Source organism: Trachymyrmex cornetzi, unplaced genomic scaffold, assembly GCF_001594075.2.
Source record: "Trachymyrmex cornetzi isolate Tcor2-1 unplaced genomic scaffold, Tcor1.1 scaffold205, whole genome shotgun sequence".
Lineage (NCBI taxonomy): Eukaryota > Metazoa > Arthropoda > Insecta > Hymenoptera > Formicidae > Trachymyrmex > Trachymyrmex cornetzi.
This window is the reverse complement of record NW_017296691.1, coordinates 905,023-919,241: the sequence shown is the minus strand read 5'-3', so window position 1 is coordinate 919,241 and position 14,219 is coordinate 905,023. Positions and strand designations below refer to the sequence as shown.

The 14,219-nt window shown below is 31.2% G+C and overlaps 2 protein-coding genes and 1 pseudogene across 3 annotated transcripts; 1 reads left to right on the top strand and 2 right to left on the bottom strand.

The window, feature by feature from the left end:
• Positions 1 to 210: 210 nt before the first annotated feature.
• LOC108759767 (putative serine protease K12H4.7) lies at positions 211 to 1,265 on the bottom strand (annotated as a pseudogene).
• Positions 1,266 to 2,016: 751 nt separating this feature from the next.
• On the bottom strand, positions 2,017 to 4,314 carry LOC108759800 (putative serine protease K12H4.7). The gene is made up of 8 exons (XM_018505431.1): positions 4,074 to 4,314; positions 3,743 to 3,924; positions 3,411 to 3,646; positions 3,206 to 3,341; positions 2,815 to 3,131; positions 2,577 to 2,709; positions 2,339 to 2,508; positions 2,017 to 2,272 (listed from the first exon to the last, which is right to left on the bottom strand). Exons 1-8 carry the CDS (start codon positions 4,275 to 4,277, stop codon positions 2,163 to 2,165), a joined length of 1,488 nt encoding a protein of 495 aa, XP_018360933.1. The 5' UTR covers positions 4,278 to 4,314; the 3' UTR covers positions 2,017 to 2,162.
• A 1,275-nt stretch (positions 4,315 to 5,589) lies between these two features.
• Positions 5,590 to 10,796, top strand: LOC108759799 (xenotropic and polytropic retrovirus receptor 1). 2 transcript variants are annotated; one of them, XM_018505429.1, is made up of 10 exons: positions 5,590 to 5,890; positions 6,012 to 6,114; positions 7,322 to 7,475; positions 8,107 to 8,351; positions 8,640 to 8,901; positions 9,125 to 9,492; positions 9,576 to 9,918; positions 10,004 to 10,173; positions 10,244 to 10,377; positions 10,458 to 10,796. In XM_018505429.1, the coding sequence occupies exons 2-10, from the start codon at positions 6,046 to 6,048 to the stop codon at positions 10,717 to 10,719; spliced, it is 2,007 nt and encodes a 668-aa protein (XP_018360931.1). In that variant the 5' UTR covers positions 5,590 to 5,890; positions 6,012 to 6,045; the 3' UTR covers positions 10,720 to 10,796. The 2 variants fall into 2 exon arrangements, with proteins under 2 accessions (XP_018360931.1, XP_018360932.1); XM_018505430.1 differs by having other exon boundaries at positions 5,888 to 5,930.
• The last annotated feature ends 3,423 nt before the right edge of the window (positions 10,797 to 14,219 follow it).

Genomic DNA, 14,219 nt, shown 5'->3' with positions numbered 1-14,219 from the left:
TACTTCCAAGTCCTTCCCAATTGCTAGACTAAGAGACTTTTTGATAATCATGAACCATAGTGTCATATCTAAGATCTCTACATCCTTTCCCACAATTATTTTCCCACAACCTGATATTGTTGAAATAAGCAAGTCTTTCAAAAGACTTTTCTATTTTCTTATTTATTAATGGATAATGATATCAAGGAGTATACAACATCAACAGTTTAATAAGCCAAATCATAAGCCATCTTCATAAAAGATGAAAATATCTTCTTTCTTTATATGTCCACGATCAAGTGGATAGCATAATCTGTAAAACATAATTTATAAAAAACATGAGCGTGCCATGATTAATAATTCTGTACCTTAACAAATGTATTCACTTGAATTTTTTCTGTATTTCCTGTTGACCTGCAGTATGAAGTAACATTGTAATGAGTTGCGAGTGAGCCTCTTTTAAAACGTTGACATATTTATCGGAATATTCTTTCAAAACATTTGTAACAACTTTATAATATTCTGTAATACAAAATTATTTGTATACATGGCATACTTGTTAAAATTTTATCATTCACAATTACGCTACCATTATATCCAATCTGTGTTAACAACGGTGCACTACTAGATATAGCACCATGTACCAAGTGAGGATACTTGGCGCGCATCCAAGCAGCAACAGATATCCAGCATATGATCCTCCAAATATAATCTATTTTGTATCCCTTGGAAATTTATATGCAACATTAACACTCACGATGTACGCTATATCTGCTAATGCCTGTTCTGAACTCAGATACACTAAGTTCTCTATGCTAAGATCTCTGCAAATATTTATGATATGTAATGTATATTTATATTACTACTAACTTTCCTTTTTGCATTTTTATATATTTTCCTATAACATACGCAGTGGGATGGCTTTTTCCATAAAAACGATACTCTAGACCGAAACACAAATGCTCCAAATTCTTTGGCAATGTTAATCCAATTACCCCTCAGCATATAGTTCGCATGTATTCCACTTTCACTTGCAATGTATAAAAATATTGAGCCACTGGGTTTATAAAAATCAGTATTAACAAAGTATCTCTGTAAAGACAACAAATGTAACAAATTATAAGCAATAGTATAAATTAAAAAATATAAAATGGAACAGAATATCAAATTTAAACTTAAAGTAATAGTACAAACTCTTTAAAGAAATAATAAATAAAACATAATGTTCTATATAATTCTATATTTTGTATTACCTGTTTCCAAACACGAATGCCCACGAGTATCATTTTATCCTTGTTTAACAGTCAGTATAAACAACAATAAAATGATACTCGCAGGCACTCGGGTATTTATGTTTTTGAACTTAGAAGGATGACCCAGAATGCCCTCGCGTTCGTATACGCTACTCGCGCTGTCATTATTCCTCCATACAATTTGAATTTATTTATATCCATATGAATCTATATAAAAAAGAATCATATTTTATTTCTGTACATGAATAGAAAATGAAAATGTTATCAATTTTACTATATTCAATTCTTTACCAGTTGTACATTCACTTACACGCATAAAATGTGGATTCAGAGGCATACTACAGTTATGAAAATAAGTAATTCGTTGATCACTCATATCTTCATTATATATTACTGAGTTCGTATTATAAGTATGTAGCATTCATTACAGTTGTTAATTATTGAACAATTCTATCCAACTCATTGAAATTAACGTGTATTTAAGAAATAACATAATTGATATAACAATAAGTTTTTATTGGTTGACTGAGACAATTACATGAAAAATGACTATGTAGATGCATCTCCGTAATTCTATGTATCGTAATAAAATAACAATGTCAATGGGGCAAACTTATTCAATTTATTCAAGAAGCAATTTTGTCACTCAAACATACATTATATATATTATAGATTATAAATGTATAAGAATTAAGAATCACTAGACTCAAAATTTCACATTTATATGAAATTAGAATAAACATATTTATTGAATATTATATGTATAAATGCTTTTTTATCCTGCATAAAAAATAATAAAAAAGATACTATACAAAATGCAATCTTTCTAATATTTGAACCATTAATAATTGTTTTTGGAACAATTTGGTATTCTTTAATGATTAAGATATTTATGGTGTGATTTATTTCTGTAACATCACATTAGAGAGCTCAATTTTGTAGCCATTGCTTGATTAGACCTCTTATTAGTTTTCTTGCCTGCTTTAGTTGAGGCATATCACGTTCTGATGGAGGATACATATTTGCACAATGTGCAGTGCCTTTAAATAAATAATAATGTATTTATAAAAGAATAAATTATGAGATCTATAATATATTCAACTTACCGTTGATATAGATGACAGGCGCTTGTGGATTAGAAGATTGTACAATGCCCAGCACATGCCAAGGATCGACAGAACCATGTACAAATACTACATTTGTCACTTGTAGATTTAATGCACCATACAAGATATTCGTTCGTGTGACTGCAGATTCCAATAAGTTCATACCATACCTGCAAAAGAGCTTTTATGTATATCAATATTTTATTGTAATTGGGATATAATTTAAGTGAAAACAAACTTAGGCCCGAAAATATCAACGCATTGCTGTGCAAAAAATTCCACTGGAAATTTATTCCCAAACACATCAATCTGTCCGCTGGAGGTTTGGAAGAATCCAAACTCCGAACAGGTCTGGTACATCCATTGACGTCCTGCAAGTATCATTTATAATTTGCTATTAGTAGGCCACTATAATAAAGTAATTAAGACAATAAGTACACACACACATATATGCAATATTATTTTAAATACGTTACCTCCTTCCGCTTGTTCGCTAGCCCAAGTGATGTTTCGAAGTTCATGAATCATCGTGTCATATCTATAATCTAAACACTTTTCTTTGGTAGCATTCAGTATCATATTGTTTACATAAGCAAGTCTGTCAATAGACTTTCCTATTTTCTCATCTACTAATATATCACATACGGTCTCAATAGTGATATTAACGATTTGGGAGCTTTGGCGATTATCTTTATTATACTGTACAACGCCAGCAAAGTTACTAGCCAATGCTTCATATAAGTTGGAAATATCTACTAACTTTGTATGTCCAGGATCAATTGGGTCACATAATCTGTGAAATACAATTTATAAGAAAACACGAGCATACCACAAGCAATAATTCTGTATCTTGGAAAATATACTCACTTAAATTTTTTCTGTATTTGCTGTTGACCAACAGTATGGTGTAACATTATATTGAGTTGCGAGTTAGCCTCTTGTATTACGCTGACACATTGATCAGAATACTCTTTCAAAGCACTCGTAACAACTTTATAATATTCTGTAATACAAAATTATTTGTATATTTATTGGCATATTTGTTAAAATTTACCATTTACAATTACGCTACCAGAAAAGTCAATCTGTGCTAGCAGTGGTCCACTAGCAGACATAGCTCCATGTACCAAATGAGGATATTTGGCGCGCATCCAAGCGGCGAGAGATCCACCATATGATCCTCCAAACACAATCCATTTTGTATCTTTTGGAAATTTATATGCAACATTAACACTCGCGATGAAATATGCTAAATCCGCTAATGCTTGTTCTGAACTCAGATACATTAAGTTCTTTACGCTAAGATCTCTGTAAATATTCGTGACATAACATAAAATATAATAATATAAAATTAGAAACTAACTTTTCCTTTTGCATTTATATATATTTTCCTATAACACATACACAGTAGGATGACTTTTCCCATAATAACGATGTTCTAGATAGAAACACATTGCTCCAAATTCTTTGGCATTCTCAATCCATTCACCCTCTACCATCCATGTCGCATTCGCTGCACCTTCAGCTCCAATCATTAAAAATATTGGGCCATTGGGTTTATAAAAATCAATATTAACGAAGTATCTCTGTAAAGATGTAACAAATTATAAGCAATAATATAAAATATAAAATGAAATATCAAATTTAAGCTTAAAGCAATAGTACAAACTCTTTAAAAAAATAATAAATAAAACATATAATGTGTGTATTATAAAAATTCTATATTTTGTATTACCTGTTCCCAAACATTAACATCAGTTGGATTGAAGTGATCCAGATACTGAGTAAACCATTGCTCTTTAGGAAGCGGTGTTTCAGAAGACAAAATTGGATTTCCTAAATTGCCTCCTTTGCTACGACCTCTTAAGAAAGTACGCCATGCCGTAGTAATACTTAAGATACTCAATATAATTGATAGTAACGGTATAAGAAACCGCATTTTAAAATATTTTTAAATTATTCTTATTTTTTATTAAAAACAGTCCTGTAAAAGAAGATACGGATATATTTTAAAAAGATTTGTAAAATTAATTATATATATAATAAAGAAATTAATTATTAATACATTATGTGACTGCAAATGAATGGAATACTTTTGCTTCGCATTTTCCTTATTTAGTAATGCCAAAAAAGCTACATTGTTGCAGTCATTATTCATACAAAATGTATTTATAATTGATATTCATACTCTGTTCTTATTTCAACATCATTCTAACTATTTAAGATGTTAATACGGCTTAAGATTTCATCGTTTTATGATTTAAAATGTTAAAATACGGCTTTACAATTATCTTATGATATCTTTAGATTATACTTGACGGTATTGAATATACGAAATTATAAAAAAAATACCAGCTTATATATTTGTTATATAGAAATAAATTTATTTTACCCTTCTGTTCAGGTTAAACATGGACTTTACACTTGGCTGTTACAATACGGACGTAAGTTCTTATTTCTGAAATTCTCTGGTAGAAATTTTACTGAACATAATACAAAATAAGACTAATAATGATGATAAGTAAAAAAAAGGAAGATTATATTTGTAGTAATTGGAAGTATTTATAAACTTGAGAAAAAAACATCTGTTGTGTTTGCACAGCTGCACCTCCTATATTTTTGTCTCTTTTCTTTTTCTCTTTACGGCATTTAATTATACATGTATCTGTCTCCTTCTGAAGACCAGACATGTGTAACGTGGTGCAGCTATATAGAGCGAAGTACATTTAATGCAATCTTCCTTGACATCAGTCGGGATAGGCAATGTAAAAATTTATTGATATTCTCTTTTAAAATTATCTCTTATTATGAAATTTATTAACATATTTTCTACTAAATCTGTAGCTTTATGGTTTACTCATAGTACAATTTTCTTGTAAAATTTTACTTATTGATCAAAATTGACAAATTTTTATTAATTACACTTCATTATTAGTAACAAATTTTAATCTCCTGCTTCATTTACTCTAATTTACTATCTTTACCTTTCATTCGAATCTGCAATAAAATGAATGTAAGTATAATGCGATAATATGTTTATATATCTCTTTTATTTAATTGAACGTTCGATTTTGTTTAATTCTTTCCTATTACGAAAAACGTCGCTCCGGGAATAGTGTCATCGAGAATAATAAAAATTAAAAGACTCCACGAGCGTATCGATACGACAGTCTCATGAGTTGGTCCCGTGAGCGACCATATGACCACGTGTGACGAATCGACCTGTGGCAGGCATTGTCGTAGGACGTTCCGCTAATGTACACGAGAATATCGCGTGTTTTTTTCCTAGAACTTTAGCTAGAATCAGTGGTTCAATTAATGGAATACATGATAACGCGGTGCGAATGAATTGGATTCTCTTGGCAGAGATTCGAATTCAGCTCGCTGCCGCGAACTCCAAATAGTTTTTATCTCGCGACCGATTAAATATTTATCGTTGCTCCAAACAACGAACAAAGCGTTTGATCAGCCGCTGCCGACAAAGTTCCTTAGTACGGTATAAATGTCGCTTGTAACCTCGCTTGGAACTCAGAAATCTTTAGATGAGCTCGAGTGAGTATGAAAACAATTCAGTGACTCGCTAATTTCTTATGTACTCATATGACTATTCATAATATTCTCCATTTAATGTCATTAATTGTTTTATTTCTAACTACTTGAATTTTTTTTACAGATTAGTGCAATTACGCTGTGCGTAATTAGACAACATGAAGTTCGCGGAGCATCTCTCAGCCCACATTACGCCCGAGTGGCGTAAACAATATATTAGTTATGAGGTATAACATTGAGTGCAAACATTTAAATTTTTGTTCTATTAATGCAAAGGTCTCTCTAAATTTCTTGGGGTGAAATCTCACTTTTTTTGGAGTGAAAAGTCACTCCAGATATTCATGAAAATACCGCCAATCAAAGTGGAGCAAAATTTTATTTTTCAGAAGAGTGAAATTGTTCACTCTTCATTTGGATTTATTCTTTAACTATAAAAAGAATGACTTTTCTCGGAGAGAGGATGTTTTGTAACTTTATCATAAAGTCGCAGGCATTTTTTGACTAATGCCCAATTTCTTCACCAGCTTCACCTCTAAATAACTTTATCCAAAAGATATCTCCCAGAATACAATGGAGATATCTCCTGGATAAGATTGTCCGCAACTTATCTGGAAGTGAAGAAATTGGGCATAAGTCTTAAAATTTCTAAGTACTTTATCTGTACAGAAGTACAAACATATTAAAGATTGAAGACATGAATTTCGATTTATTACATTTTGTTAACGTTTTCAGTAGAAATTAATTTCTTTCATTATCCTAAAATACCTATACGAAATACCTTAACCTCTGTTCGTATCCTTTTGATTTCTATTTTATGTAGGTACAAATGTATAAACAAGCTTTCCTCTGGTAGATTCATTCCTGAGTCAAACACTTGACGTTCATACACTCAAAACAACTGAACACAGTTAATAATTGGCAATTGTAAACGGCACTTGTACGAGAACAAGAACTGTTAGGCGTGATTTGGCGAGATTTCTGCACTTTAAGTTGAAATGAAGTTTAGAGCGTTAACAATTTCACTTTAAAAATAAGAGAAAATTTTCACTTTTTGTCTTAGTGTGAAAGAATTCACTCTATTAAAGTGAATACTTCCTCCACGTAGAGTGAACTGGTCAGTGACTCCAGGATTAGAGTGAAAATTTCACTCTAAAAAATTTAGAGAGATAGTATGGGATTTTAACAAAGTTATATAATTACTAGACTGCGGATATTTATGCAAAATACTGAACTAAATATTAACCATCGGACAGTTTTAACAGTCGATCATTGTTTGTTAAAGAATTATTAAAAAGTAAAGTAAAAAGGTTGAAATTGCCATCTGTAAATATGCAATTTATGCAAAATATTCAGTTAAATATTTTACATAAATATATCCTCAGCTAATAATTACATATAAATATACTTTCAAGCGCTGTCTTTCTGATTTTACAGGAAATGAAAGCGATGCTTTACACGGCGGTGGAGGAAGCGCCTTCTGATGAAAGTGTAGAACCAGAAGTGATATCACGACACTTTGCGTCTTTTGATGAGGTGTTTTTTACATTCTGTGATCGTGAATTAAAGAAGATTAATACATTTTATTCAGGTGAGAGTATTTCCGACACTAAAATGTAATCTTCCTACAAACAGTTATATTATCTGTTTACCCAATATAATAATTGAGGATTAAAATGGATTAAAATTTTGTGCGTATTTTGAATCCATTGAATTTAATTGAATAAAGAAAGAACTTTTTTTAGTTTTATTTTCTTTTTATTCTTTTTTTTTAATCTTATCTATTTAGGTTTCATTATTTTGTTCTATTGAATATAATTGAATAAAAAAAACAGTTGGATTCAATTGGATTGAAAAATTGTATCTCTTATGCCTATATATAATTTCTTCACTTTCAAATAAGTTGCGGATAATCTTATCCAGGAAATATCTCCATTGTATTCTGGGAGATATCTCTTGGATAAAGTTATCTAGAGGTGAAGAAATTGGGCATTATTCAGAATTTTTAATTGAGCAGTAATATACATTGCACAAAAAATAATATTATTCTTATATTGAAAGGCGCATAGAAATGTGCTTCATGCTGCAATTCCTATAAATAAATCAAAATGCATTCGGACTGAGAAGGATTTATTTTAACGTTCACGAATGTGTATTTCTTAAAATTTGAATTTATTTGAATACATTTTAATCCATTCTCGTTTACTGGGCATTTATTGCAGAAAAATTGGCAGAGGCTACACGCAAATATGCTGCTTTACAAAGTGAATTGAAAACTGCAGTGGAACTGCAACAGGGAAGTGGGAAGAACAAAGGAAAAGTCAACGCGAAGCCGCTTCTGCCTACTAGAAAGCTTAGAGACTTAAAACTTGCATTTTCAGAATTTTATCTTTCGCTAATCCTTCTTCAAAATTATCAGACTCTTAATCACACTGGATTCCGCAAGATTCTCAAAAAACATGACAAGGTATCTTATTGCATATAGTGATGTTATCATGCTTTTTGTCATTTTTTGCCTATTAGTCACAGCTTATGTAATTTCAGAGGCTACAATTACCCCAATATCATTAGCATCATGTCTTTCCTCTCGTAGTTGCAAAATATTGGTGCAAGAAACAACTGCTATGTATGACACAATACCTATATTCCTTGTGTATATCCAAGTAAAAACCAGTAATTGTCCTTGATATTTTGTATTATTCAATTATACAGTGTGATTTTTTAATTCCTACAACACATTATCAAATGCTTCCAGTTATTATCAGTTGACGCCGGTACAAAATGGAGAGTCGAGTGCGTGGAAACGTCACACTTCTACACGTCCAAAGATATAGATAAATTGATCCAGGAAACAGAAGCCACAGTGACGAACGATCTCGAAGGTGGCGATCGGCAACGCGCTATGAAACGTCTTCGGGTGCCACCGCTTGGCGAGTCCCAAAGTCCATGGACTACTTTCAAAGTTGGCTTATTCTCCGGTAGCTTTATCGTCCTATCTGTTGCAGTTGTTCTCTCAGGTATTGTTGTAATATTTATTTATTCAAAGTTACGACATATTCGCAGCTGTGCTGTTCACAACAAGTAGAATGTTGTAAGAGTTTAAATATAATTAACTTGAGTAAAAGTGATTTATTAAAAAAATTTTTATCTACACACTCTTGGTTTGTTGGCACTTTAACTTGTTGAAGTACCGGGAGTCCTTGTTTATATTTGTGTTATTTAAAGTCTCGTTACTTTCAGCCGTCTTCCACGACAGCGGGGAGAATCTAAAGATCGCATTTAGACTATACCGAGGTCCCTTCCTTATTATCGAGTTCTTATTCCTTATCGGAATTAACGTTTACGGATGGAGATCTTCCGGCGTCAATCACGTTTTGATATTTGAGCTTGACCCACGAAATCATCTTTCGGAGCAACATCTCATGGAATTGGCCGCAGTCCTCGGAGTAGTCTGGACGCTTAGCTTACTAAGTTTCTTATACAGTGCCAGTTTAAGCATTCCGCCATACGTGAATCCATTAGTACTTGTCTGTATCATGATGATCTTTCTATTAAATCCAATTAAAATGTTTCGCCACGAAGCTCGTTTCTGGCTGCTAAAGATCATAGTGAGTATAATTTGTGCAATATTTCACTTGTGTAGAATTTCATATGAATAAAAAATTGACTACAGTCCTTTATCTTATTTTAGGGACGCGTTTTAATATCACCATTCGCGTATGTCAATTTTGCCGATTTCTGGTTGGCAGACCAGTTCAACAGTTTGGCGACTGCATTCTTGGATTTTCACTTTTTAATATGCTTCTACATTACAAACGGCGATTGGTTGAAGGCGAGTGATACTACGCAGTGCATGTCCGGCTCTCTCATCATTAGACCTATTGTGAATTGCTTACCGGCATGGTTTCGCTTCGCGCAATGCGTTCGCAGATATCGAGATTCTAAAGAGGCGTTTCCACATTTAGTGAATGCTGGAAAGTATTCCACGACGTTTCTCGTTGTTGCAGCCAACACTCTATACGCTTATCACGGAGGTAGGTGGAATCAAAATGTTTTCTTTTTTTATAATTCAAGGTTTTAACATCTCAAAAATAATCAAGAAGTAATACGCTTTTTCAGCGGAATATAATAATAAATGGGAGAATCCATGGTTGTGGCTATGGGTGTGTAGCTGCCTTATTAATTCAATATATTCATATACATGGGATCTCAAGATGGATTGGGGCCTTTTAGATAGTAATGCTGGTGAAAATCGTTTTCTACGAGAGGAAGTAGTTTACTCGACAGCCGTAAGTAGAATAACGAGTAACATTGTTCATTTGCAAAAAGTGGTATTACATATTACACGTGTTTTTTTAGTGGTTTTATTATTTCGCAATAATAGAAGATTTTATACTACGATTTATATGGATTGCGAGTTTTATTCTCATTGAGTGCGGGTACATTTCTGGCGATTTAATGACTTCCATAGTAGCACCTCTCGAGGTTTTTAGGTGAGTATGCTTTTCGCCAGTGTTCGAGTTTATTTGAAAATTCGTTGTACTTCTCTGTCTCATTGCAAAACCGTTTTTAGGCGATTTGTGTGGAACTTTTTCCGTTTAGAGAACGAACATTTGAATAACTGCGGTAGATTCCGCGCCGTACGTGATATCTCGATAGCACCTATAGAAAGCTCCGACCAAACGCAAATTTTACGTATGATGGATGATGAGAACGGTGTACTTAATAGAGGCAAACGTAAAAGCGGCGGTAAAAAGCAGAGCAATGCAAAAGAAGAAAAACGAGCACTGCTTAAGGAAGAAACTATAGATGTCGATATATCAAATGCCAGTTGAATATATAGTTCAAGATTTTTGTACAATATTATCTTTAATTTCCTCCAGTATGGATGGAAAGCCTCCAAAGTCTGGTAGTTAGAGGAAATAATTCGCAAGATTTTGTAAACGATACATATCGATTGCTGACATTTGCTGAAAGATAGATAATTATCATATGCTTTAGAACCAGTAGATGATTAGAAAAGTAAAATTATCATAGTATGTATCATAGTGCCTTTCGCGCTTCTCTCATATGAGATACTTTATGATAAATTATAATAATCTTACAAATAGCCTGCACCGAGAGTCTTCCAACACAAGAACGAACAATATAGCTTAACTAAATAACTTCACGAATTTTATAGCTTTTAGACACAGGCACATAGAAAGATGTAACATGTAAATATGAAGCGTGTGCTTTTGCATACGAGCTTTACGAATTATTGATGAGTAAGGTCATTTTGCCTGCCTGGTCATTTTAGATGCTATTATATACTGTGATTTTATTTGCTGTATTGTTATCAACATTTTGTCTAAAAACGCCATTTTTTAATAATAGATAATCGATGCCATAGGTAAATATCTTGAAAATGAAAGTAGAGAGAGAAAGGAAGTATTGATACAAAATAGTCTGATGTTAATACGCTCATAACAGAAGTGATAATAAACATGTATTAATATTAGGGAGGCTGTTATAATGTGCTTTTTTATACGTATTAAACATAATTACTGTACTTATATCATGTATGTAATTATGTTGGCCTAATTATGTACGTAGTTATATAAATTATTTTCTAGTAGTAAAAAAAATAGAATATCGAATTTACAAATTCGATGTTTAATTTACTAATGCTCTGCATCATTTGGACAGTAATGTTTTGTATATAAAGTAGTATTGAAATTATCCGACTATTTCATATTGTAAGATAATATTCTATACATTATATTAATTTTAAAGAAGTAACAACAATATATTTTCTTTTGTTATAAGTATTATTTAATGTTTTCGATATTATTGTCACATATACTTAAAGAAACATCTGTTCAATAAGATGATAAAAATTAATATTGTTATATTTCATTTATTATTTCAAATTATATTGCATTTGTACCTTATCTACTGTTACTAATTATTTACACAGGTGTACCACAAAATAAGTTAATAAAACTTTAAATTGACTGCACACATACATAAAGTAGCACGTTGTGAAATCTAAGATAAAAGTAATTTTAATGCATTGAAATAACAAAACTAAATATTTTAAAAGTACTTGATACACATTACTTTAACAAAGCAGTGCTTATATTTATGAAATATATTTTGCTTGCATATATGTATTTATTTACTATAATAATTATTAAAATAGATAGTAATTCAAGTTATATTTTTTAAATTAAAATTTTTCTGTTGAAATGGAACATTTTTATATTTATGCATTTATATATTTTATATATTTATAAATTTTATACATTTATAAGTATAAACTGTTTTTATATTAAGTTAAATATTTATTTCATTATTTATTTATTCATAAAATTTATTCATATAATTATAGTTATATAGATAATAGTGCCAATGCGTTTAGAGATATGAATTTTACATATTAGACTTTGTATTCCAATAAATTTGACGATTTTATATAAATCTTTTCCTGTATATAAATAATCAGAATCACAGTTGCCCGGAATATAAACGTTAAGTATTTTTATATTCTATATATACAGTAAAATTTCTGATATTATAATGCTTAAAGTATCTACAAGTGTATACAGTACAAGCATTACTGCTGTGTGATAATTTCTTAAGTTAGACTATGTATGTACATAATTTCGAATATTGCAATACACTGATTATATTTCATATTATAATAAAGTGTTTATATATATTGTTATATATACTCTAATCACAGAAGCAACACAAATTTAACAAACAAGAAAAATAATATTCTAACAATTAACTTACATTTTTTTAATTTTTGTGTTAGATTCGTAGATCTTGTGCCGTAGGATAGCGAGCCTAGCTTCAGTAGAGCAAATAGTATTTACGACAATGTTACGTAATAAGATAACGTATAATAACAGTAGCAATTGCTTCCTTTTCTTTGTTCTTCCATTCTCCGAGAATAGCGGATCGTTGAAACAGCTGCTTCGTGAATTTTCATACTAACTTATATCGTTTATTTTATATGCAATCAGCTGTTGAATATAACAAACTGGTATCGTATTCTTAAATACGTAATTTATATCTATTTTTTTATGTCTCTAATTATTTAATATCACTTTATTCATCTATAAATACACAAGTTTATTATTTATTAAAAATTATAAATGGAATTTACAACTACGCTATTACATATTAATGAATTAAATTTAATATGTATTATAAATTGCATTTAGAAATCGTCATATCATGAAACATTACATGTTACATAGAATTTTTGATTCATTTACATAAATTCATTCATTAAGAATTGTCGTTTCACTGAGAGACACCATGAACAAAAGGATATAATTAAAACCAGTCGAAGGAAACATTAGAAGATTAAAATTCATGTTAATTGTATGTCTTAATCGACCATTTTAATAAAATGATTCTTATCGTTACATAACATTACGTGTCGGACACACATAATATATATTATTAACTATAGTAATAATTTGATGATGTATAACAATTAATGATTGTAACGATGATCAACGTGTCATCATAATGTACGATAACAATCGAACGCAATAGCAATATAATAAGGAAGTGAACATATAATAAAATATACTGTATGTACAATTTGTCGAGCACAACGACAACAATCGGCGCACGATTCCTTCTCTATCGATTAAAACAACAAACTTACATTAGCAGATACGCTGGACCCCTTAGCTTATCTAAGGATATATGTATAACGACCGTGTTCATGCGTGTCCAAAAAGTAACAGATATCCCAAGTAGCATAGCACTTACAAAGCGGTTTAAAAGTGTTAAAAAAGTGCATATGTAAACGCTTTTTTAGCGCTTTGCAAGCGCTACTGTGCTACTTGGGATTCAAACAATGAATCCATCCTTTTCTCTGTGTCACTCCTCCATACGTTCCTCCGTACTTAAAACAAAATAAGTATATGCTCGAGCATGTTTCGAGGAGACATAAGAGAACGATCGTGGAGTGAGTTTAAAAAAGAACGGATTTAATGGTCTTGAACGGTAGAGAAAGAAAAGGAATATAGCAACAATATATCTGGGATTGCACTCCTTCGACGCGTATGAACGTAGTTAAATAAAAATAACAGAAAACAAAATGTTCAAGAAACTTGCTCGATATGTGAAGCGACGTCTAATTGCTCTTTCTTGTTCGCACAATTATGTGCTAGCGATTAATACTAATTGTATATTTACAAATCTCAAATAAGAGCAAAAAGAATGTGAAACCGGAATGGTCCCAATATGGTTGGCCCGAACCGATGAAATCTTTTCTCTCCGCAAATCTTCTAAACAAATAATATATATATATATATACACAGAAAAA

Coding starts and splice junctions, on each gene's coding strand:
- LOC108759799 (XM_018505429.1), top strand. CDS start 6,046: ATGAAGTTCGCGGAGCATCTCTCAGCCCACATTACGCCCGAGTGGCGT. Junction 8,902..9,124: donor TGTTGCAGTTGTTCTCTCAG/GTATTGTTGTAA, acceptor CGTTACTTTCAG/CCGTCTTCCACGACAGCGGG. Junction 9,919..10,003: donor TCTATACGCTTATCACGGAG/GTAGGTGGAATC, acceptor ACGCTTTTTCAG/CGGAATATAATAATAAATGG.
- LOC108759800 (XM_018505431.1), bottom strand. CDS start 4,277: ATGCGGTTTCTTATACCGTTACTATCAATTATATTGAGTATCTTAAGT. Junction 3,647..3,742: donor GGGAAAAGTCATCCTACTGT/GTATGTGTTATA, acceptor GAATATTTACAG/AGATCTTAGCGTAAAGAACT. Junction 2,710..2,814: donor TAGCGAACAAGCGGAAGGAG/GTAACGTATTTA, acceptor TGATACTTGCAG/GACGTCAATGGATGTACCAG.